At 45.2% G+C, this 26,430-nt stretch overlaps 1 protein-coding gene across 2 annotated transcripts in view; it reads right to left on the bottom strand.

Annotated features, from left to right (window-relative positions):
* Positions 1–26,218, bottom strand: part of LOC135898564 (scoloptoxin SSD14-like) — a 58,118-nt gene extending 31,900 nt beyond the window's left edge. Inside the window, exon 1 of one of the 2 annotated variants that reach the window (XM_065427586.2) lies at positions 25,906–26,218. Coding sequence is in view for 1 of the 2 variants with exons in the window: in XM_065427585.1 (XP_065283657.1) it covers positions 14,176–14,348 (173 nt within the window). In the remaining variant the exon portion in view is untranslated. Of the gene's footprint in view, positions 1–14,175; positions 14,546–25,905 lie in introns of those variants that run through there. The other variant, XM_065427585.1, reaches the window with a different exon arrangement.
* Between the last annotated feature and the right edge of the window lie 212 nt (positions 26,219–26,430).

Genomic DNA, 26,430 nt, shown 5'->3' on the forward strand with positions numbered 1-26,430 from the left:
GAATTACCGGTAAATGCGAGATAAATGTGTTAGCATTACGTCCCATCTCTTTCGGGTCCCTTTTATAGGCCGTCTTATTCTTCATGGGCGGCGCCATATTGCATACGCATTGGCGCCATCAATGGGCAGTCGGCATGCTGGCTTGGGCGAACGCTCCGTATTGCATGTTAAGTACGCTCGGCGGTAGTTTCTGCCGGTTGTATTTGGCATCGCACGATCTATTTAGTATGACATGGCGACATCTAAACGGGAAATGGTTCTATGAGATGTACTGGTTTGGCATAAGTCGCCACGGCCGCAGTTTCTGCTGGCGTTGAGGCGGACGGAGCACCGAGTGCGATGTGGGCGCGCGGATTTGAGCCTACAGTCAGCATCGGAGGTCAGTTGTGTACTTCAGAATATTCATTTCACTAATGTGACCCTACTGCAGCACTCTCAGTGTAATCCGAGGCTGGGGTTTTGCTGAGATGAGTGGTTCCGGAAATAGTTTCGCGAGCCAAGCTTCACGCAGCTCTTTGTCCTGCGGCTACGTGTGATTAAGGCTGACACCGGGCTCCGTTGCGTACGTCCGGCACTGCGGCACCGAGCAGTAGCCTATAGCATGCTGCACACCTCCAAAGGTAGCCACTACCGTACCTATTATTGCACCTTCAAATGTTGTCAAGCAGACATCCAAGGCGGTAAAGCCTCACCACTTAATCAGAACGGCAGCGCAGCTGGGACTTTAAACTTTCGTTTTCAGCTCGCTTCGGCGCTGCCGAAGCAGCCGACGCGGCCTCTGTGTCCACGTGATCCCTCATGCCACGTCGCGCCGACGGTGGCGCCAGCTTTTCCAGTGGTGGAGCTCGCCCCCGATAGCAACCCTGTCCGTGTAAAGGCCGTAATAAACGTACACGTATGTATCGACCAATGTGTGTTCGTCTAAGAGTGACGTCAGTGTCGCCTAGCGACCTTATCGGCAGTTGTTCTGGGGCAGTTCCATGGGGGGTAGCGTATCGTGCGCACGGAAGAGGAGCAACGTGTCCTACAACGACGACGGGAGCGATCGTGCGTTCGTCGATGAGCCTTGCCAGTGGTGTGTGCCGGCCGACGAAGACCCGCAGCATGGACGTCAAGAACGGCGGGCGGCGTGAGAAGAACCGGCAACGTCAGCGCCGGTAAATCCATCGTAGCTATCCCCTACCACGGTCCGCAGCGTGCCCGTGACCAGCGGGCACACGAACGGAACCGGGCACGCGAGCGCCGGCTGTCACTTTGTCTTGATGCGCTAACTGCACATATATATATATATATATATATATATATATATATATATATATATATATATATATATATATATATATATATATATATATATAATTTCGTCAGTTTAGAAGGATACATTAATGCTTCGCTGGTCGACCTTCTTCATAGAGTGAAAGGGCCGATACATTTTTTGATGATGAATGAATTAGTCGGAGCTTGTTCAGTTTTGAAGATATTGTTACGAGTAGTATTTAATCGACAGTAGCTGGCTGAAACTCGTCAAGCTACACAGCACGAAAACATAGGCTTCCGCCTAGCTCGAGCGTTGAGTCATGCCGTTATAGTTGTCGTCATCATTGCTAAACTGTGACAATATCTACCAACGCTTCCTAATAAACACAATTTGAAAGATTGTACATAAATATCAACCACAGCAATAAATATCTTACCGAGGCGTACTGTGCGTTCCATGAATTCCGGGAAGTCCGAGTAAGTGGAATGCATTTGATACAATGGCTGGCTTTTCCGATGTACAATGACGTCCTCCCTACATCATCTAGAAAGATTACTTTTGTACCTCGTGCAAATGTGAAAATAGTCGCGATTCGGGCGAGTTGATATTGGTTCATTTTATAATATATACGTCGACACGAGCTGGACAAGTCGAATAAACATAACAGGACGCGTGCGCAGCGTCCCCTCATTTTTGTTCCTCTTGTCCCTCATTCCATACACCTTTTCTGAAAGACAAAAAAAAAAAAAGAAACCGTCCTGCATTTTGAATACAAAGCACAGAAGAAATGTTGTGCTACAGAAGTGACTGGCGGTGGTCAGCGCACTTCGTAAGACGATGTTCGCATTGCACAGCAATTTTATAACATCCCTCTATGCGGCGATTCAGACTATTTGATGCTAGCTTGATCCGAATTCTTAAGACACGGGGGCTTCCGGAGGCAATAGCCTTTCATGTCTCGCCCATTATTTGTCTCCGGAAAGGCAGACAGCGTCGCTCGAACAGCTGCGAAAGACACTGGCAAGCAGCTGTGCCGTAGACCGAGCCGCAGTGTCACAATAGGCCGGTGCGGTTTGGACAGCAGACTGTAAAGAAGGTCACACAAAATGACGTCTGAGTTTCTTGACCTAAGCTCCAGTTGATCCACTCATCTTGTCGGGTCTTCTGCCGCATTGTCGAGCAATCTTAGATGACGCATAAGACCCGCTACCTTTCGACCGCGGAACATCTGATAGTGTATAGAAGAACCACCGCACAAAATTTTACGCTTGAAATTCGACTGGCAGCGTCACGAAAATCTCGCAAAAATAGTCGTTTTTCATACCGTGACTGAAAAAAAAAAACGTCGCCATTACCGCTCACCGGAAGTCACGCATGAGCGAGACCACGCGGCTTCTCGCATGACCTCAGGCCGCACTCGCGGCTGCCCCCGACTCGTCGAAAAATCTCAGCGGCCGAAACTTACGTCATAGCGGGTAATCACGGGTGCACGAGTCGTCTCCTTAGGTTCTGTTAAGAGACTTCTAAAAAGAAAATTGCACATTTACGAGCCCTGTGCACCTTTGCCAGGGACGCTTCAGCGATATATATTTCTCATTTGTAACCAATTTACCAATGTGACATTTATTTGCAGTTGGCCTTTAATATTGAAGCAGTTTGTTTCGGCGATTTCATGATCTTTGAATAATTGCCATATATATTACGTGATGTAAAAAACGAAAGCTTAGTCCATTGGTTTGTGTGGCATCAAAACAGAGGTAATTGGAAACGAGTATTTTGAACATTTGGTTACGAAGTTACAACAGAACATGGAAGTGATCCGCGGACAAAGAAAACTAGGAGCATATTAAACACTGTACCCTGTTGCCACTTGTTGTCTTCTACTAATCTTAAAAGAAGTATTTGAATACTTTCTTGTGCATGAGTTCTTGAAACCCTGTGGCGAATTAAAGTAAACTGACAGCATCTAAAATTATATTCCACTCGACATTATTGAAACAGAAAGATCAAAACAGCGCGCATCCAAGGCATGTGTCGTAGTTTGAGCATAGCAGTCGCAGCTGAAATTCAGGCAACCTGACACAATCCTCTACTCTTTCCTGTAGCTGTCGCTAAAATGTCGTGAGACCCATAAAGCCAAACTAAAGCAAGCGTTAAGCACTCCCCGTACGTGGGCCGATCCCGAAGATAGTGAAATACCGGCCCGACCCGCGGCGGAGGTGAAGCAGGCGTTAAGCACTCCCCATACGCGGGCCGATCCCGAAGATAGTGAAATACCGGCCCGACCCGCGGCGGAGGTGAAGCAGGCGTTAAGCACTCCCCATACGCGGGCCGATCCCGAAGATAGTGAAATACCGGCCCGACCCGCGGCGGAGGTGAAGCAGGCGTTAAGCACTCCCCATACGCGGGCCGATCCCGAAGATAGTGAAATACCGGCCCGACCCGCGGTGGAGCTGAAGCAATTGTTAAGCGCTCCCCATACGCGGGCCGATTCCGAAGATAGTGCAAGGCTGGGCCGACCCGCGGCGGAGGTGAAGCAGGCGTTAAGTACTCCCCACACGTGGGCCGATCCCGAAGATAGTGCAATGCCGGGCCCACCCGCGGAGGAGGTGAAGCAGGCGTTAAGCACTCCCCATACGCGGGCCGATCCCGAAGATAGTGCAATGCCGGGCCGACCCGCGGCGGAGGTGAAGCAGGCGTTAAGCACTACCCATACGTGGGCCGATTCCGAAGGTAGTGTAATGCGGGGCCGACCCGCGGCGGAGGTGCAGTTCGCCATTAAGGGGCCCACATATACAGATTCGCTAGTCATCGTTCTTGACAGAGTGGAAGGGCACTGAGTTTTGTTACTCCTTGCATAATCTTCTTCGTCGGTTTCCTCTCGGCATGTTTTCGAGACTATCGACACGAAGTGTTTCTTTTGTGTTGGTTGCGGTTGGGAGTTGCCTTCACGAAAATTTATTCAGCACTAACTGGAAGAGCTGACAGTCCAGCATGTGATGCCTACGGATGTGAGGACTATGACGACCTATTGCACCAATGTCCTCAGTTAGAAGCACAATGACAATCTACGTCCTACGCGTTGAGTAGACTTGATGATCGTCCACTGAGTGAGCAGATAATGCTGGAACACCATTCCCACCGATCACTAACCCAGAAGGCAGCGAAGGTATTTTTGTGCTTTTCTGAGAATGATTGGCCTGTGCGAGTACGTTTGACTGCGTAGCATTGTACGTGCACGTGCTCACATGTAACACCACCATTCCTTTTCTCTATCTCGGTCTCCTTTCTTTCTCTATTCTCCTTTTTTCCTTCCCGCAGTAGCCAACCAGACTCATGACTGGTTAACCTTTTTTGCCTTCTTTTTATCCCTCACTCGCTCACACACTGCTCTCAGATTAACGCCACATGGTATCGCTGCTTTTGTCTTAGCTTTTGTCTTATCTCAAGCAACGGCCAGCGATATCAACAGACGCTCGCTATTCGCTATTGTTGGCGAAATAGCTGCACACATGAAGTACATCCCTTGGAGGCTGCTTCTTGTACGCTTCACACTCCGACAGGAAAGCATTTAGGAAAGCAGAGCGCGATCAATATACAGGAAGCTCATTGTCTGCATATCAAAGGTATTGAACTGTAGTATATGGATGGTGAAGGCTGCAACTGGAAATATTGTGTGACAAGGCAAGGGGACGCTTCAATTCCGTGCCATCGTTCCGGGCAGGATGCTTCTCGTAAAGTCACGTTCTCTAAACGAAACGTTGCCAGCGGAGTGAGGCGTTCCCATCCTTTATTCTCCCAGATTTCCTGGTTCTGGGACTGTGGCACAAAAGCTACTGCCGGATAGGACGCCCTTTTTGGATTCACAGCCCTGGTGAAATTGTCGAAGCCGACGGACTAACAACAAAAGTTGTTGAGGGCCAAAATAAAGCAGAGCCTTAAGATATGGAAGCTTTACTTCAGGAACGAAACCGATTTACCTATTTAAATACTTGTGAAATGCAGAAACGCTCTCATTAGGCTACTGCTGAATCGATCTTATTTATACGTGTTGAATTTAGTAGTATATAGAAAACGATGAATCCTACTAAATGTAGTAAGCCTAATTGCGAAATATACGGACTCATAAATTTTTTATAAGAATTTCCGGAAAGTGGCCAATTTAACAACAAAAAAAAATAAGCACGAAGTTCACAAATAGTAATTCTGCAAGAAAAAACATCAATCAGCGCCTGTTAAAGCATACAAAGCAAAGAACTTCTATATATGAGTTTACAGAACACTTGACATTGTTGCGATGTTTACAAGAGTTTTGCAAAAGTCCTATTGACAATTTAGTGGTGTATTTCAAAGCAACGTACAATACTCTTTGTCTGCCTTGGATGTCTGACTATACTCGCCGACAACTTTCCGTGGCTATGAAGAGAAAGCTACGGAGACAAAGCGCGCAGAAGTGAGAACGCCTATGAAAAGAGTCCCGTGTTCTAATCCACGTTAGTTTAAGCTGGGGAAGAGAAAATATAGACATCTTATTAGCAACAATTAAATAAGACAAAACACGCCACTGAATATAAAGGTTTACTTATTTTGCGGCTTTTCCCTTCCGCATCTCAGCAAAACGCGAAACCGTCGCACATGGGAGCTGCGTCGATTCAGCATCTGCTCCGAGCATCGAAAAACAGTGTCATAAGCTGGCGGACTAATTGGCGCGGTAACATGCGTGTAGACGCTTCGGCCCCGTAGCTTTCCCTGCATAGCCACAGAAAGTTGTCCGCGAGTATAGGTGCATATTCTGCCGACGCAAAGGGATGATGATGATGACACCCGAGGCAATAGCGCAGTTTAGATAATGGTGACACGGCTACTGTTACTGAGTTACAGAAATGTAACTTGATGCTTCAGTTATTTTCTTCTTTAATTCTGCTAATTTCTACTACATTTCGTTAAAAAAAAAGTTGGTGTCCTGCATGGAAATTCGGGTCCCTGCAATCCGATAGATTTTATTATCTTATTTTAATGCATCCAACTTTATCAAATTCGGTGCCGCGCATGGCGAGAGAAGCGGCTTCTTCGTTGCCAGGCATTTAAATAGGAGCTCCATGAGGGATAGTTTTCTTCGAAGTGCCACCAAAAACAGCCCTATAGGTGGCCTTTACACAATGGCAATGATGGCGATACTGACGGCGATTACGAACGACTCGCTTTTATCCCTGTTTACAGAATGGAATATCTGGATTTACGTAAAGGGACAAAAAAATAAATGATTTACGTGTTAACTTTTATTTAAGGCGAAAGCCTTAAGTGGCTCATGGGTTGAAAAATCCGATGTCCGGCGTTATCGAAAAGTTGATCACCGGGCGTTATGGCACCAAAATTCAATGACACCTAAATTAATGGGAGTCGAACCTACGACCACTGCTAGGAGTCGAACCCACGACCTTTGGTCGGAGTCAAACCATCGACCTCTGGTTTTAGTTAGTTAAATTGGGTTTAATGGTTTAATGGCGCAAAAGCGACTAAGGTTATGCTGCACCCGACACAGGGTGATAAAACTTCGTTAGTAAATGCAGCATAGCCTGCACCAATTAAAGCCTACTTAAAAAATACGTTTCGTGTAAAAGGCCGGCCACACCAGACAGAAATATAAATGCATCATCTATTTCCTAGCATCAACATCGGGTGAAATGGGGTGTGTTACTTGTACAATACACGGAAGTACATTTGTCTATGCGTTTGGAGATATATACATGTGATTAGAATGTGTATTACTCTTAACGGTTCATGGCACTTGTCAAATGTTGGTTGTTCCTCCTCTCTCAATAAGTAGTTATGTGTCATTCGTGTGTGGCCTATCCGAAGTCGACAAAGTACTTTAGTGAAGCGTTCCTGATGGTAGCATGTCCTCCACTCCCCAAGGACAGGTTTAATGAGTTGAAGTTTATTGTTGTCTTTCGACTGCCCATAACGTTGCCAGTTAGACAGGAGTGCCTTGCAAACAGCTTGAATCCCATTCCTAACAGGTATGTAAACTTTTGAAACATTTATATTTCTTGCCGTTGCTGCACATTCATCTGCTTTTTCATTTCTGGCGATCCCAACGTGGCTTGGGACCCAGCAAAAACGAACGGTCTGGTCTTTATTTAGGTTTGTTAGTATCGTTAGCAACATATGTTCGAAGGCAGCTTCGAACATATGTTGTGCAATTGTAACTAAATAAAAGGTCCAGCGTATTGTGAGTGACCTTTCGGTTTGATACCGTGTTTCTGGCCTATTGTGTATTATTTATGTACAGAGTGTTTGCGATTGCTTATGTATCGTGTTGTAAGTCATATTGTTTTTTTATTTTGTCTTTTCATGCCTACTGATTGCGTACAGTGCACTTGAAAATGAACTTCAACTTTGTGTCTTTTCGTTACCTGTTCTCAACTTTGTTTCTTTCTTTCAATACTTAATTTGCTGATCTTTGGCGTATCTTGTAAAACTGATTTCTTAAACTGAAATCGTGTTTGATTCCATTGCTTGCGATCATACCTGTTTTTTTATGTGTCTTGTCCGCTATGCCTTGTAACGGCTTCCTGCGCCTTTTGTCAAGCTGCTCAGCAGCTTTTAGCCAGGAAGCCGTCCAGATGCTTCTGGGAAATAAATTGAATTGAATTGAATTGAATATGTAGGATGTCGCCTACGATGGGTTCGTACTGTGATTGTGTATTCGGGCCCTTAAGTGCACTTAAAGAATATGTATAAATTATAGATTTTTTGTGTCTGGCGTTTATAATCATTTGTACTGCCAACGCTAAGGCATAACACTTAGCAGTGAAAACTGATACAAATTGTGGTAATCTGACTGTGTGTTCCCGTGTACTTTCATTTACACTGCTTCCGACATAAATGGGCATCTTCGAGCCATCGTCGTAAAATTTTGTGTAAGTGTCGTAAGTGCCTTCCACGGTTCGAAATTCCTGTAGTATGTCTTCACGAGGCGTATCTTGTTTTTTCAGATGTCTCAATGAAAAATATACAAATTTCGTGAAATCGTTCCAAGGAGCTATTCTAGTTGGCCTTTGCGTGACAGAAAATGCTTCAGCAGGGATATTCTGGTCACGGCATTTTTCTTCATATCTAAGCATGGGGTGTATAGCATGGTCTTTAGTATTTGGCTTGTTTGTGTAGTGTAGTCGTTTGTCGCAGTGCATGATAATGTCATGGCAAATATGTTCTGGTGATGAGCGAACTTTCATAACGTATGTCAACATGAGTTGCGCTCTTCTGTGATCTAAAGACGGCTCGTTACTCTCGGAATACAAACTGGGTATGGGCAAATGTCCTGCAGGCACCGGTTGCTAAGCGTAGTCCTTTAAAATGCACGGGATCTAACCGCTGAAGGTACGATTATCTGGCTGAACCATCTGATATGCATCCATAGTCCAGTATGCTACGTGCCAAAGAACGATAAATATGTAGGAGGCATTTACGATCAAAACCCTAGCGCTTCCGCGACAGGACTTTTAGGACATTGAGTGCCCTATTTGTTTGAACCTTTAGGTTATTGATGTGTTAAAGGAAAAAGTTAGCTTTTTATCGAATATGACCCCTAAAATGCATGTTCTTGTTTAACTGGCAGTAGCATTTCATTTAGTTTCAGGAAGGGTTCGGTTGTAAGCCGCTCTTCTGAGAGAACATCACGGCAACAGTTTTTTCAGAAGAAAAACGGAAGCCGTTTCTATTAGCCAATTGTGTCAATTTCTTTAGAGTGATTTGTACCTGCCATTCACATGTGTTGAATGCGTGGAAAGCAATTTGGAGATCATCAAAATAAAGAGAATACATGAATGTAGATGGTATGACGTTGCTAACAGAGTCCATCTTAACCACAAACAGCGTTGTATTTAAAACACAGCCCTGAGGTACACCGTTTTCTTGGGTGAACACACGTGACAGCACTCTGCCAAGAGGCACCTGAAACGTTCGATTGGACGTAAAGTCAGAAAGGCACTTCAGCATTTTGCCCCAAATCCCCAAGTCTTCCAAATCGCTCAAAATGACGAATCTCTATGTGGTGTCATATGTTTTATCCAAGTCGAAAAAGATAGCTAGGCAGTGTTGTTTGTGTAAAAAGGCATTGAGTGTTCTAATTGAACCAGGCGATACGTTGTAGAACAACCCTTTCTATACCCGCATTTATGTATGTTTAAAAAATTTTCTGTTTCGAGGGTAAAAGTTAGTCTGGTGTTCACAACAGATTCATACGGCTTTGCCAAACAACTAGCGATGGAGCGGTAGCTGCTGGGTGATGTTGGGGGTTTTCCAGATTTTAGAAAAGGTCTAATTAGGACATTTTTCCATGTTATTGGAATTTCACCGGTTTCCCAAGCATTATTAAATTATTTTAGTAATGCTTTTGTTGAGGTTTCTGGCAGATGGGCAAGCATGATGTGCTGGATGCGGTCCATGCCAACTGCAGTGATCTTTCTAGCCGACAGTATATTGTTTAATTCTGGGAGTGTGAGGGGAGCATTTCACGGTAGATCGAGTGCACCTGTTGTTGGGAACCTTTGTTTTAGAGCGCAGCTCTTTGGCGTCCGTTCCTGGGTTTCGCGTCGTCATCGGCGTTGTCGTCGGCCTCGTAACCAGCTCCGCCCCCCTTTCATCCCCCCAGCGCTAGCAGCGACCGACTGATACCGCTGGATGCCGCTGACGCCGCTAGAGAGTCAAGATAACGTGACTGCATAGAACACCGTCGCCGCCATGCAGAAAGAGGAGGAAAGGGTCCCCCCCCCCCCCCTCCCTGTTCTTGTGTGGTGGATAGGGTGCTCTTCAGTTGCCGACGCACCGGTTATTTCACGTAGGCCCCGGCACGTCGACGAATACGTGACCACCTTCCCACGGCTAGACCTGGTTCTTAGCGCTGCGGAAGCGAGGGTATCATATTGTTTGTGTCGGCATCGGCGGCGTTGTCCCTGAAACCAACTCCGCAGCTGGGGTTGACTCACTATCGGCGTCAGCGGCATCAGTCAGTCGCTGCTATCTCTTCCCTCCTCCCTTTATCGTGTTGTCCGCTTGCTGCGCGCGCTTCTGCCCCCATCGTTTGCCGCTGGGTGTACACGCCGCCCCCCTCCCCCCTCTTCCTGCGAGTCTCCGGTTGTCAAAGCGCCGGCTCGAACTTAATTCCTTTCTTCGCTCCTCCTCCAATGCAACCCCTGTGCGGTGGTACCAAGTCGAACATATATCAGTCTATTTCTCCGACCACAAAGCTTCCTTCATGACTGTCAAGAACTGTTAGTGGAGTTTTTGTTAAAGGAATACGTGTGAAAAAAAAAAATCTGTGATAGCGCATACATGTGTTGCTCGATTTCTTTGCCTCAATCTATCGAAAAAGTGAAACAGCTTATTTGCTGCGCTCAAATTTCGCATTAGGAAGTAACGTAATCGTCGGTAATTTTTCAACATAGTTTTCCCCTAATCATGTTCCTCAGCATACCTCAATAAAGTTCTTGTCAATTGTGAGCAAAGTTTTTGTATGTTAATGTGTCCATGTAGTTGGCTAAACTTGATACTGTGTAGAAGTGTTCCCCGAGAATGTTTGCTTATTCTTCGAGTGTTGTTTGTGTACCAGGACATGAGAGTAAATGAATTGTATAGGATGAGCAATCCCCTCTGAATTTCTTTACCTGTTCGCACATGCGTTTGTAGGTGAATGAACTATTAATTGAGGAGACGTATTTCTGCCAAGAGTCTTTTTCGGCTTGTCTGCGAATGTATCGTGGATGGGCTTTTTTCTGTTTGAAGTCGGAAGGTTGTTGCAAGTTGGGTATCTACGAAGATTGACCCAGGCCTTATTCTGTTATTTTTTTGCTTCGGTAAATTCCTCTGTCCACCATGGGTTTAGTTTCTTTCGAGGTTCTCCAGTAGATTTGAGTATAGCTCTTTCAGTTGCCGTGATTATGCAATTAGTAAATGCTTCATTAATCTCATCGGCACCTAGATTGGTTGAAAAACGTTCTTCAAGTATGGCTGTTTCTGTGAAAAGTGGCTAGTCTGCCAGTTTGATTTTTCCACGACGCGGCCTGCAGGTGATGATGAGTAAAGTTGATTCCACTTTGATTATGGCAGGTAAGTGGTCACTGCTGTATGGATTATCCAGCACTTGCCAGTTAAAATAAATGAAAAGAGAAGCTGAACAGAGAGCTAAATGAAGACAGCTCAAGTTACGTGTTGTAGATGAAAAATAAGTAGGTGCTCCTGAATTTAAAAGACAGATGTAGCTAGACAAAATAAAACCTTCTATGAGTTGTCCTCTTCGGCCTGTTTTCTCGCTTCCCTAAAGAGTACAATGGGCGTTAAAATCACCTACAAGCGTAAAAGGGTCCGGTAGCTGTTCAATCAGTTTTTCAAGTTCTTTCACGTTTACACTTTCGTTGGGTGGTAAATACGAAGAACATACCGGTGTAGTTTTAAAAGAGAGAATAGTCCCGGCAACCGCTTCGGAACGAGTGTTCAGTTATATATATATATATATATATATATATATATATATATATATATATATATATATATATATATATATATATATATATATATATATATATATATATATATATATATATATAATTCAGAATATATATAAATGCAAATCTCAGCAGAGACATTGGTTCGAAACCCAGTCGTGGTGGTGGCTACGGGCAACGCCTTCTGCCCAATAGCGATGCTGAATGTGTGTTGACGACGCTGCCTAATGACGTCAAAATAACATAGATTATGATGAGGTAGTCGACAGAATGGATCAGGCGTTATTTTTTGCAGCGCAAAGTACTCAGGTGCGGAAAGAAAAGAAAAAAAAAACAAGAATGATGGGTTAGCGAAAGAAGGACGAACACGAGTGCTGGATCTGGTCGATGCATTTCAAATACTGCAGGAGCGCGGCAATTGCTTTCAACGCCCCCGAAGTAGTTGTGGCAGTAGTAACAACTTTATTTATATTTGCTAAAGGAAAAGGGGCAGCGGGGTAGAGAGGGGGAGGGGTCGTTGACCCGTCGTAGTGGCTTAGCGACTATGGTGCAGCGCTGCTAGGACGAGGTCGCAGGGTCAAAGCCCGGCAGCGGCGGCCTCTCATCGGTGGGGGCGAAATGCTAGAATGCCCGTGTCCCGTACATTGGGGACACGTTAAAGGTCACCTGGGGGTCAAAATTAATCCGGAGTCCCCCACTACGGCGTGTCTCAAGATCAAACCGTGTTTTTGGCACCTAAAGACCCAGAATTCGTTCTCCTGAACTTCGGGCCTGGAGCTGCGCAAGGTAGACCCCCACTGCTCTTCTCTAAAAGATCTGGCCGCAGTCCAAAAATGTTCGTCTCAAAAAATATTCTAAAGTGCAGCCGGTCTAACACTGTCTGAAGAGAAAGTCAGTGGTCGCTATATTGAGAAGTGGTGCACAACGAGCACAAGGATTTCTGACATCCATGACTGGAGCACGCTTATATGTAGGCCATTCCAATCACTGCCTTTCCTCTCTTTGTTATCTCTCTATCTAATACGGAAAGAATATGCGATTGCGAACGTCACTTGCAAAAAGACGGAAGAAGCAGGGTTGTATGGCTACAAATACTTGCACGAGAGAAACACAAAAAGAGAAAGGGAAACTTCAGGGCCGAATTTTGTTTCAGTATATAAGTCCCAGGTTGCTGTAGCATTTAAGCGAGCGCACCCGCACATATATTGATGTACGTGGCATATAAGTGGAGTCAGGCAAAGCCTAACGCCTTTCTAGAACCGGTGCTGCAGAGGAAACGAAATGGTGCAACCAAGGAAATATACGCGGAAAGCTTCGTCCTTATTCTGGAGAAATATCCTTCATACGTCTGTGTAAACCACCAAACGAGCTATGTAATTAATTAATAACGCTATGGACCACGGGTAATAAACCTAACCCTCCTAAAGGGAGAGGGTATACCAGCATACACATTGGATTAGGTGGCGGGCAGCATGGCGAACAATGCGGACGACGGGACAAGAGATGTGCGCACAGTACAGGTGCGCTGCATGTCGATATCACGCCCGCTGTCCCATGGTATGCGCCGTTCGCCATGCTAGACGTAAACCAACTAGTTCAGCTTCTAACTCTCACGTATGTAGGCAAGCTTGTTTGCAAAAGACTATGCAACATATGCAGTACAAGTTGATATATATGCTATTCGGTTTTAGCGTTATACGAGTGGGAAGAGTTCACCTCATATGACGCAGCTCGATTAACTTATCTCCGTTCGTTCTGCAGTAAGAAAGAAAAGAAAAGCAATGAATGCCACAACGGGCCAAACACGCCTTTATTTTAGGTTAGGTGTGTTTGAAACTTTCCCAACAATCTATGGCACTGACCATTGAAGGGAAAATATTGTAAATATAATTCTTTTTTCAAAGAAAGCGGCTAGTTAATGCGTCCATGCAAAACGGAGACCTTAATAAATGCTTTAGTGGTGTTTTTCTTTTTTTAGCTGGCGGTAACAGAAATGAGGCTTGTGCGAATTGGCCGCGATGAAAATCCTCTATGACGTACAGTCAGAGACAGTGTGCAGATTTAACAAGAACTTTGGACGCCGTTCCGTTGAGCGGTTAACAGGAAAAAAATACTGTCTGTCTCACTTGGCAAGCCACGCTATGACCATTCTGCAGACGCCCGTACAGACACATTAACCGCAGCATGGGCGAACATTTGCCGAAAATTGACAATAATCACATTAACCACTTGAAAACAGCAGTATTCTTAAGACAGAACTAAGGCGGTCCTGCAAGTTGTCCCGCGAAGGCGCTTCCACTATAGAATGAAAAAAAAATGCCCCTGTGAGATGACGTCAGTACACCTGGAGGGCCGTTACGTTGCGACTCACATCACTAGAGAGCAGTGGAATAGCATTACGACAGAGCTGACCTTATGCGCGGCTTCTTATCCTTGTCGTTGTCCTCGTCTGCAGAGTCTGAGTCGCTGTCATCGTCCCAGACGCTCTTGAAGGCCCCCTTGCGCCGGTTCACCAGCGTGGACTCGACGGTTCCGTACGATACGCCCGTGGTGGCCGCGTCCTTGAGCTCCATGTTGTCGGACATGCTGTCTCGTCGGTGCCTTCTTTGATTTTTTTCGTTTGTCGACTGACCCACTCACACGCGTGAGCTGAATACACAAGAACTGTACCGGAGTTGCTCGAAATTACAGGTTAAAATTCAAAACCTCGATTCAGGAGAAATCAGATGGGCAAGGAAGCTGCGCAGGGACAGCGACGGCGACTGAGGCGCATTGGCTCGCGTTTTCGGGGAACGGAAAAGTGGAAAGAGATTTATTTCCTCTCTCTTCCCTCTTAAAAGGGCGCTACGAGAGCACGTCGAACGCCATGCAGCAGAGGCGGCGACGCAGCTGCGCGCTCGGCCCAAAGAGCGCAGCAGATGACGCCTGGCTGTGACGTGCGCGTCACATCCTGCCAGCTGTTCTGTGGCCAGGCCGAGCACACGCGCCACTCGTCCACATCAGGCGCCGACTGGGGACATCACACTGCTGTGCCGATCACGGCGCGCTTGTGACCTCCGCCGGTGCCTGAGTGCGCTCAGCGCGTAGCAGGCGCAGCGAGCGTGCCGAGAGAGGCGCCACTCAGGCACCCGTGGAGGGCTGAAGGGAAAACGGACCGAGTATGCTATACAGGAACGAAAAAGATAGGGGACAATATTCTAGCAAAAAATCGTTAATTTTAGAGCTGGGTTGCGGCAGGATATGCGAAATGAGCGCGACGGATGACCGGACAAGTGAAGGGATCTTTGGAGACTTTTGAGCGCGCAATGACATGACGTCGAACGAAGAAGGGACACACAATGTGCGCAAACAATATGCCCAGGAAATTATCCGGCATGATGGGAGGAGCAACGGGATACCTTTTATAGTGCTTTGCGAGCCCTTCTAGGCTTTGCGGACCGTGACGGCTGCTGTTGTCGCCTTGCCCAATAGAGCACGTGCGCGCGATAGCCCCTTTGCGCAAAAGGTTAGGCACGCGCTGGTTCCCATTACGCCAAGGACGCAGGAATGAAAGTGGCGAATAATAGTCAACTTCACCGTCTTCCACGTCGCACATACACCTATTCTGCACCATTCTTCCCTCTACAAACACCACACACAGTCTGCGTCCTCGTGACGTCACTACGTCATCGTCTGACAATGTGCATTGGCAGCCAGCATTTCCGCATAGTTTGTCAACGCCGTAAAGGCATAAACATAAACATTGCGTGATATTCAAATTGCAACCAGTGCGGTGCATAAGCATACCTTGCATGAGATTACGCTTTGCATCAAATGAAAATAAAGACAATTATACGCATCGCATTTAGTTCTATAACATCTAATTAACCGGTTCACAACACAAAAGAAGGTCCCAGGTGTCCTTAGCTATCGCCTAAGAGACGCGAAGGCGGAAGCCTTGTAAAGCCTACTGTATCCCACTTTGATGCAACTCTATCCTCCTTAATCCACCCTAATCCATCTTGATCCCCCTAATCCATCCTAATATTCCTTCATCCACTTTAATCGACTTTAAGGACCTTAATCCACCATAGTTTACCTTAATCCACCTTAATCTTCCGTCATCCACCTTAATCTATTCTAATTATAATCGCACCGCGAGTATGAACGTAATGAAAACTAATCTAGCACTTATTCCACTAGCTAACCGCCGCAAAATCGCCCGCCTTACGCTATTTCATAAAATTCACAGCGAAGCTGTTAAGGCCTACTTTCCCTACTATTCTGTCCACGTGTATAAAAAAAAAATGCCGACGATAGTGCAATGCCAGGCCGACCCACGGCGGAGGTGCAGTTCGCCATTAAGGGACCCACATACACAGCTGCGCTGCTCATCCTTCTTCGCAGAGTGGAAGGGCAGCGAGTCTTCAAGCGAAGCTTCTACTGCCTCAGTCGTGTCGGCGTCGGTGTTGCCGTACGAAAAAGTCAAGCCGCGCGAAAATAAAAATTGCTTGTCGGGCTGCGGATTAATCCAACCACCGACCTCCGGGTTGCGAGACCACCACGCTAACCGATTAAGCCACTGTCGTGTTTTTTTTCTTCATTGCATACTTTGACATTTAAAGTCACGGGTTGCAGGTATAAAGCCTGTTGCCCACACTTTGGCTACAGCAGAGTTAAAAGTTTTTTAACGAGACCGAAATCATCAAGTACAGATGTCATCTCTGGTGGATCGGACAGCGCACGATACACCTCTCTCAGACATACCACACTTTCAATGAAGTGTTCGCGAACAGGATGAACAACTGGGCTTGCATGCACAAATCCCGTTCTCGTTTTGCACAAAGCGTGGAGACTCGGGACCATAATTAGATCGTACGGCCGGTATATTGTATTATTTATTTACTGGCAAGAATCGTATATATACGATTCTATATACCATATGGGTCAAGGGTTAACTGTATCTTTATTGTGCATTAGAGTGTATCCCAGTTAAAGATCGGGTCCCAACAGTCTAGGAATACATGTTCGATTGTTTCGGATTTCTTGCATAAATAACAGTTGCATGTCCAGTGCACGAAGATGCCTTTATCGCTAAGCCAGGTCTGAAGGGGAAGTGTGTTGGTGTGTAATTGAAAGAAGAAGGTTTTAACTGAATGGTGATACTGGCATTTTCTTTACTCTTTTTGCTACACCCTGTCTTGGGCCCCCACGATGTGGTAAATGGTACAAAGGCACTGGAAGCATATTTTCAACAAGATCCTTGTGTAGTCTTTTCTTGCTAACGCTGCATAAGTACTCTTGTGAAAACCGCATGCGTAACCACCTGTACGAGAGCACCGCTTCTTGCAGATAGCCAGTTACTGCTCCGTATGTGTTTTCACATTATGTTACGATGAATCCTGGAAGAAATCGCCGTAGCCTCATTTATATGACGGTGCGAAGAACTGGACATTTTGGCGACGTAAACAAATGAACCGCGATGCAGTTTGTCGCAGAAACAAGTGAACGAGTCCTAGCCCACCTTTCTTGACTGGACGGAACAAATTCGTTCGACTCCTACGTCGACGCCCAAATAAAAACGGCGAAAGCACGGTGTAATTTTTGTACGCTTACTCGCGATGCACATAACACATTCATCACGTACCAGATCTTGCAAATAAGAAACAGCTTGCAGACAGTGCTCGTGAAAACATGGACAATTGCCCGCCTTGCCACCCCACAGTCTTTTCTCTTGCACTTAGCACTTGATCAGTCCAGTACGCTTCAATATCGCGGTAACAATCAAATGGCACACCGAGGTATTGCGTTGGAGCAGTCGACCAACGTAATTGAGAGAAGTGTTCTGGCATGTCTTCCCAGTCGCTATGCCAAAAGCCGTAACTCTTATCCCAGCTAATCTGGGCTGCGGTAGTTTCAGAGAAAGTTTCAACAACACTCGCAGCTTGTTTAATGTACTCGTTGTCTGAGCAAAAGGCGACAATATCATCTGCGCGAGCCAATATTCTTACGTGTGCAGCCTGCAGCTTAAAACCTGTTATATCGTCATTGTAAGCGATGGCCAGAGTGGCTCGAGGTAAGCAACAACAAGGGCGAAAGTGAGCATCCCTGCCTCACCGAAGAGCAAATGCATAGGACATCAGTAAGTTCACCATTGACAGTAATGCGCGTTGCGCAATTCGTGTACGCCATCTTAACGCCCTCTAGTATTGCGTGGCCCGTGCTCTAAAATGCAAAAGAGCATCTGGTGTGAGACGTGGTCAAAAGCTTTTGCCAGATCAAGCTGCATGATCGCCACGTGTTCACCAAGCGCGTCGCAGCATTCAAGCACGCTTCGCGCAACACGCACTTTTGTCTTGATAGAGCGGCCTTTGATACCTCAAATCTGGTGTGGCCATACCAACATCGTTATAACACCTTGAAGTCTTTTCGCTAATACTTTCATAAATATCTTGTAGTCGACGTTGGCGAGGCTAATCAGGTGATAAGATGCCGCCAACAGACGATTTCCTGGATCGTCACTTTTTGTTACGAGCACAATGTGCGACATTGTGAAGGATAAGCGTACTCGTTTCTCGTCATAAGCTTCAACGAGAACTCTAAACATCATCGGAGCAACCATACTTGTAAACGTTTCATAAAAGGCAGCACTTAGGCTGACAGGTCCAGGCGCTTTACGTCAAGCCAAGTCGTCAGTTGCGTTCTCCATTTCCCGCACAGTAATCTTTCGTTCAAGACGTGCTTTAACTTCATCGTCCAGTTCGGCACAAATGGAAGGAATTGTTTATAGAAGTCATCGTTAAAATCCTTTTGGTGGCTTGGCAACTTATTGAAATGCTCGGCTATCACATGGTTAATAACCCTGCTATCGGACGTGATTTCATTCCCGTAAGCTACATGATGGATTTCCTTCTGGCACGCGTACCGTTTTTTCGTCCGACAGCGCACGTTTCGTTGGCCTTTCCTCAGCCCATAGCTTTTCGGATCTTGCACGTATAATCGCAGCTTTGTGCTTCTCGGCATCGATTCCTTCCAGTTGACTTTTAACGTCTCTTCATTCCTTGGTAAAAATACCTGGCTGGACAATTTCCATACTAATCCAGAATTCCAGTTGATCGCGCAGTTTTCTTTCAGTTTAGTTCTGGCTATACTTCAGGAGGCAATTTTTTTTTATGGCTGTTATTTTAGCCCTCTGTTTAAATTCTTCCCATTCAGCTGCCGGGCTGGCTGGCTGGCTGTGCTGCGAGTAGCTTCTCCAATTCTTCCGTTACTACACTAACAAAGTCTTCGACATCCAGCAACTTCTCATTAAACATCCACAGGTTCCAGTTCAATCAGCTTTTTGCCTGCCTTCTTCCAAACGCTGCAATTACCAAACAGGCTTCACTAAGTTGAATGGGCTTGACTTCCAACGCGGTGCACGAAGGGACTAGGTCAGCTGAGACATACTGGGTGTTTCAGCGAACACTTACCAAATTTTTTAAGGGTTGCCTGTGGCTCAATTCTAGTTTACAAGCCGGTCTACTCGAAGCAGCGGACACTACTTGCACAAGAAATTAAAATACAAAATCGACTAATTAACAAGAATTGACTAATTACTTTTCTAGCTAATTATCTTATGAGCCATAGTGCAATTTACAAATTATAGCAGTGGACTCCGCAAGGCGGATCCACTTGGAACGAATTCTCAGGACGGCACCAGTTTCGAGATAATAATTCCCGAACTTTGCTGAGAACTGCATTGGCGCTCCAGTTACTTGTGTCTTCAGTGGATGAAACGACATTTTGTTAACAAATTAACTGTCGCAATCGGGGCTTCGCCTTTCCGGCGGAACTGCGAATTGTTTAATCATTCCACGCTTCATGACGACGTCATCCTGCGGCCTCAGTACATTTCAAACAGCGTCGATCATCGCAGTGAGGTAGGAATTGATTCGTGTCACACCAAGTCTTTCTTTCAGCCTTTTCATCTCCCGTACGTCTCAGGAATGGAACCATCATCCCTCAAGTATCGTAGCCATCACCGATAACAAAGTTGTCCGCGCAACATTAGCTAACATTGTATAATCAAGTGAATAGTTATATTACCAGAACTTACTGCTCTTGTTTGTTTGCTTTACACTACTACTCTGTAACCAGTCCCCTCTTTAATGCCATATGGCGCTGAGGGTACTTAAAAAAATCAATAAATAAACCTTAATCCACCCTAATCCATCGTAATCAACCTTAATTAATCTCAATTCATACTAATCCACCTTATCTTGCTTCATCCACCTTTATCCACCTTAACCCTCCTTAAACCTCCCTCATCCACCTTGATCGATCTTAATACACCCTAATACACCTTGATCAACTTTAAAACACTTTAATTCAGCTTATTCGACCTTAATCCCCCTTAGTCCACCCTAGTCCACCTTAATCCAATGCCTAATGAATCATCTGTTAAACACGGCTGGAGATGTTTTGGTTCACTTCTGGCGTTCCTTGGCTCACGTGATGTTTTCTGTACATAACAACACGACCTTGAAACTAAGGCTTTCGCTTTGAAACTTCGCTCACCTGCCGTAGTGGCTCAACGGCTATGGTGTTGCGTTGGTAAGCACGAGGTCGCAGGATCGAATCCCGGCCGCGGCGGCAACATCTGAGTGGGGCGAAATGCAAAAACGCCTGTGTCTCTTACAATGGGGATGCGTAAAAGAACCTCAGGTAGTCAAAATTAAACCGGAGTGCCTGCACTACGGTGTGCCTCATAAATCATATCGTGGTGTTGGAACGTAAAATCCACGAATTCAAACTTTAAAGACGTCGCTTGCCATTTGTGCGTGATATCTGCGTAATCCTTTGTCGGCATCGTGGGCATAGTTCTACAGATGAGGATGATAAGCGCATCACAATCCGGCAGAATTAACATTTAATGAGCATAAACTTTGTCATTGACCATGGAAAGGACGAAACCGAAGTTCCAACGTCACTGCACGCTTTTGTGCACAATACAGGGCGTCACTACTGAAACAGTGTACGTGTGCATAGACTGTACAGAATTCATCCACGGCGAGATGTTACTGCCCGGATTGAGTACGCTCGTCCCCAGTAGCGTAGCAACAGGGGGGGGGGGGGAGGCGGGGGGCCGTGGGCCCCGGGTGCAAGGGACCAGTGGGAGGGGGGGGGGTGTCATATACGTCTGAAGACACCCCTCTTTCCGCCGACTACACCCGGGGGGGGGGGGGGAGTGACAGAAGACCTATGGGCCCCGGGTACCAGACGACCTAGCTACGCCACTGCTCGTCCCGTCGGTGAAATGACCTGCACTTGCTGCCTGACAGCCTGCGACGGTTGCTTATCCACTTCTTGTGCTTAGGAGGTAGGCGAGTGACACACTCGCAAAGACATCCTTTGTCGGATTACGCGAACAGCTAAAGGACCCTCCGTCCGCGGTGGTGGAACAGGAGAGGTGGCCAAACGGCGCCGCTTCGTTAAATGCGCCGCGCAATACGCGACGGCTCTCGAGTTGCCGCCGCTTTACCTCAGGTAGCAGCAGGGGTAGTCTGGGCCTGGAGTTACTGTATATGCTACTGTATATTACTGTATATGCTACCTGCGGTAGCATATACACTAACTTTATTTGGACCCATTTCTCCGCTCCGCCGTACTTGCAACTACGTAGCCGGCGGGTGTCGCGAGCGTTGAAACTGTATCTTTACGTCTCTGACGTTTGAGAAAGAGCTCTGCATCGTAGTGCCGTACACCAGACAGATCTTCAATCACACTGAATAGTTATCGTCGCTTAAAACTGACTTTTCGCGCGGATCTACGCGGGGTTTCAGACGCGTCTTTTATTCCTTGTTTATTTGATTGTTTTATTTCCGTATTTTGCTGGATACAGATTGGTTCTGAGAACTATGCGATGACTAATGCGACTTTGTCAAATGAGTCACGTTTGAAGCGAATATATTTTTGATGTGTTCACGATCAATAAGTACATCTGTTTCTTTTTCCTCATAACAAAATTAATAAAACATTCTTTATCAGCACGTACGACTACGCAGAAAGAGTATTTACAGTCTTCCCAAAAGTACTGTTGTCGTGTTAACGTTAGCCAATATATATATATATATATATATATATATACATATATATATATATATATATATATATATATATATATATATATATATATATATATATATATATTGGTTAACGTTAACACGACAACAGTACTTTTGCGTTTGCATGCTCTGATCCCAAGGAAACAATTATGACTCATTTGCTGCACTACTTCGTATAAATGAGAATGCACCAGTATGCAAAAGAAAAAAATCGATACGCACAGGACAAGACTAAGTAAAAAGCTAAGGAAGCTATCAAAACGGGTTCGAACTAGTGTTACGCAACAAAATTTATTTATTTATTTATTTACAGATACTGCTGTCTCAATACATGAGACATAGCAGGAGTGGATACATCAGAGATTCGATCAACACAACATACAATGAACTTGAAACGTAATTACAAAATATGGTTAGACAATTCTTCACAAACTCACAAACTCTTCACAAACTCTTCATTAGGTTTTTCCCGCAAGGAACCAGCTAGGTTGTTCCAAATTTCAACAGTGCTTGGAAAAAACGAATATTTAAAACAATTTACAAAAGACTGGAAAGGAACAATATTAAGTGGGTGTGAACGGCGCGTGGCACGCCCAGTGGGATGACTGAAGGAAATCGGGGCATCAATGCAACTTTGGCCGTGTACAATCTTGTGTAGCAAAGTGATACGTTCAAGTGTGCGTCGATGAGCCAAGGGTTCTATCGATAATGCGCATGCGTGAGATGAGGGAGAAAAGTTGCGGTCATATCGGCTAAAAATGAACCGTATTGCTTTCTTTTGTATAGCTTCAAGCTTACTAATGTCAAGTGCAGTGTATGGTGCCCAAACCACTGAGGCGTACTCTAGTAATGGTCTGACGAGGCATTTATAAGCTGTTAATTTGCAGTCCTTAGTTGAGAATTTGAGGGTTCGCTTTAAATATCCCAGTTTCCTAAGTGCCCTAGCGCAAATTGTTTCAATATGAAGCTGCCATTTTAAGTTTTGAGTGAAGGTAACTCCAAGATATTTGAAGGTATTCACAGAATTTAGGTAGTGCCCATTACAGCTATAACTGAAATTGAACGGCTGCTTTTTATTAGTGAAAGTCATTTGTACAGTTTTTTGGTAATTAATACTCATTTGCCACGCATTGCTCCAACCATAAAATGACGAAAATACATTGTTGAGAACCTCTTGATCTCGTCTGTTAGTTACTGTGGTATAGAGCACGCAGTCGTCGGCGTACAATCGCAGTTTCACTGGTGTGTCCCTAATGACCTGTGTGACATCGTTAATATAAATAATGAACAGCAGGGGCCCAAGGACTGAGCCCTGTGGTACCCCGGAAGTGACTGTGGCCGACGATGACTGCGCGTGATTAAAAGTAACATACTGAGATCTTAAATGTAGCCAATCAGCTATCCAGCCAAGTATTTTATCATCGTTAATAATTTTACTGAGCCTAAAAAGAAGTTGCCTGTGGCACACCATATCAAACGCTTTGCTATAATCTATGAATATGGCATCAACCTGACCTCGATTATTTAGAGCCGAAGCGATGTCATGAGTGAATTCAATCAGTTGAGTAGTTGTAGAAAAACCAGAGCGGAAACCGTGTTGATTCTGCGACAATATATTATTAGTAGTTAAATACTGAAGTACATGTTTGTGAATTATGTGCTCTAAGAGTTTGCAACAAGTGCTTGTTAACGAGATAGGCCTGTAGTTGGAAATTAGTTGCTTATTACCCGATTTGAACACAGGAATTACGTTGGCGATTTTCCAAATGGCCGGTACAGTACATGTCTCTAATGACTTACAAAAAATTATGGTTAGGTAATGAGCATTCCATTCTGCATAGCGCTTCAAAAACATGTTTGGTATACCATCCGGTCCGGCACCCTTAGTGACGTCGATGTTCAAGAGAAGGTTATAAATACCGGTATAGCTCATTTCAATTACTGGAAACGGAGGCATTTCCTGGATAATACCAATGTCGGGGGTGGTACCATTGTCATCTCCAAACACAGATTTGAAATAGCCATTAAACGCCTCCGAGATTGTCGAAGGGTCCGAACAGGACACATCATTTATTACGAAGGATGACGGGCAGGAGGTAGCAGGGTTGATGGTTTTCCAAAACTTAAGTGGATTATTTTTCATAAAAGAGGATAATGTGGTATTGAAATAGAACCTTCTAGCCTCACTCATTTTGGATTTTAGTTCAGATTTAAGTAATTTATTTAGGGACTCCCCGTCATTATTTTGTGCATTACGTCGTTTTCGCAGTCGCTTAATGCGACGTTTGAGTTGTATAATTGGTCTGGTATACCACGGGTGTGTAGCATGCCGTTTTATACTCTTTTGAGGAACAAATTGCGCTATACACTCATTAGCTATACCATAAAATTGGTTAGTCAACATATCAACACTGTAGTGTTCACTACATGACACAAAATCATCAAAACATGATGCAAGTTTAGCAATAATAGAAGTGTCGTCAGCACGCTCAAAATTCAGGACAGTTTTAAACGTTGGTCGTACTCGTACACAAGCAACATTTAGGCGAACAATAACAGCCTTATGGTCGGAAATTCCGTCAACAACATGGCACTGATATCCATTCTTTACCAGGTCATCATTGACAAAAACAAGATCTAAGACAGCATCTTCGCGCGTTGTATCGACAACCAGCTGCGATAGATCGAAAGCTACTGACATGTCGATTAACGAATCACAAATTATCCTATCACGGCCAGTTGATGATAACGAATGCCAATCTATAGCGGGTGCGTTAAAGTCACCGGTTAGTACCAGTTTAGAACAGTTAAGCTTATGTCGGACAATATAATCACTGATAGCCGAAAAAATGTCAGGGGCGGAATTTGGCGGACGGTAGATAGCACCGATAACAATAGCGAGACCATCAATTTTTAATTTGCACCATATTGATTCAACATCTGGAAGTTGAGGTAGTAAAGAGAATTCAATACCACTCTTAATAAAAAGTGCTACTCCGCCACCACGGCCAGAAGGCCTGTCTTTTCTCAGAACCGTGTAACTAGGAGGCAAGAACTCATGGTCAAGAATGGATTCGTTTAGCCAAGTCTCAGTCACACATATAATTGATGGAGTATGACATTCTATTAGCCAGTTAAAGTTTTCAATTTTGTTAATGAGGCTACGTGCATTTAAATTCAAAAGCGTGAAGCATTGCTCTCGGAACTGTCAATCGTTGTCTATAGCGGTCAAGCGACGGCTTTCTCTAACGATAACTTTTTTGCTCTCATCCCAAGAGTACCGAACGTTGTCCACCAACAGATGATCATAGTGCAATCGGGCTTTTTGCGCATTTTTCCTTATGTCAGCGGAATTCTGCCAGAGCTCCCTCCGCACCTGCCTCACGCGAACAGAGAAGTCTTCATTTATAAATATGTTTGTGCCCTTCAACTTTTTCGCGTTTCTTAATATAGCAACCTTAGTTCTAAAATCCAACAACTTAATAATTACAGGTCTTGGATTATTGCTCTTTCGCATTCCCACCCTATGACAGCGTTCGATATCGCTGCAGTTAATTTCTAGTTTTGATGTAATCAGTTCAGTTACCGCTTTCAGCAACTCCTCTGAAGATTCGCGGAAGCTTTCAGGAAGACCGAATATAAGCAAGTTATTTCTGCGGGACCTGTTTTCTAAATCGTCGTTTTCGCGATTTAATTTATTAACGATCACTCGAAGGTCAGTTACAGCCTTTTCAAGCTCAGATACCCGCGATGCAACTTCAGCAATTGGTGCAATAGACTGCTCTATACCAGCTAACCGCTCTTCGAAGGAAACAACCCTAGAGGAAAGAGCCGCTAGTTCTTGGCTAATTTTTGTTTGTCCCGAGAGTAATTCGAGCAACATTTTTTCAATATCGGGGCCAGGGTTAGTTTCCACGTCACCGCACAATAGTAACAGCATTTTTAAGGAATTTATGAGCGAAAGAAACACATTTATGAGGACTGCAGGGGGGTCCGGCAGCAGCAATAGAAAACGATTGTCACTTCTATAGCTCTTGAAATTGTACTTCAAGCTTACCTGCAAGGCAGAACATAAGATTTTGAAGCGAGTGCATTCCATGCTGCCGCCGGACCCACTGAAGAGTAGCACACGATGCGACGCTTTTATAGGCTCCAGTGTGTTCGTAGTTGTCCTGGTACCGCGCCACGCGCAGTTCGACCACGCATTGACAGTCCAGCAGATATGGTGGAAATCAGGCTTCTTCGCAGTATCCCTGCAAGCATCTTCACCGCACGAGGCATTGACAAAGCATCTGCTGACCGGCAAAGAAGGTAGGCTATCGAGATGGCTTGAACAGGACGGGCCGTCCTGAACGTAGAAGATTCCGGTGCATGCAGCAATCTGCAAGGCAGAACATAAGATTTTGAAGCGAGTGCATTCCATGCTGCCGCCGGACCCACAAAAAATGCGTAGGGGATTTCGTGTTCCCGTACTTTCCTGCGCTCAACTGTGCCGTCGTGGTGCCATTATTTAATTTTACACTGCAACCTTGAAAAAGTATTCAGTTTCTAGCATAGCGTAATTGTATTCACTAGTTAAATG

This window comes from Dermacentor albipictus, chromosome 2, assembly GCF_038994185.2.
Source record: "Dermacentor albipictus isolate Rhodes 1998 colony chromosome 2, USDA_Dalb.pri_finalv2, whole genome shotgun sequence".
Taxonomy (NCBI): domain Eukaryota; kingdom Metazoa; phylum Arthropoda; class Arachnida; order Ixodida; family Ixodidae; genus Dermacentor; species Dermacentor albipictus.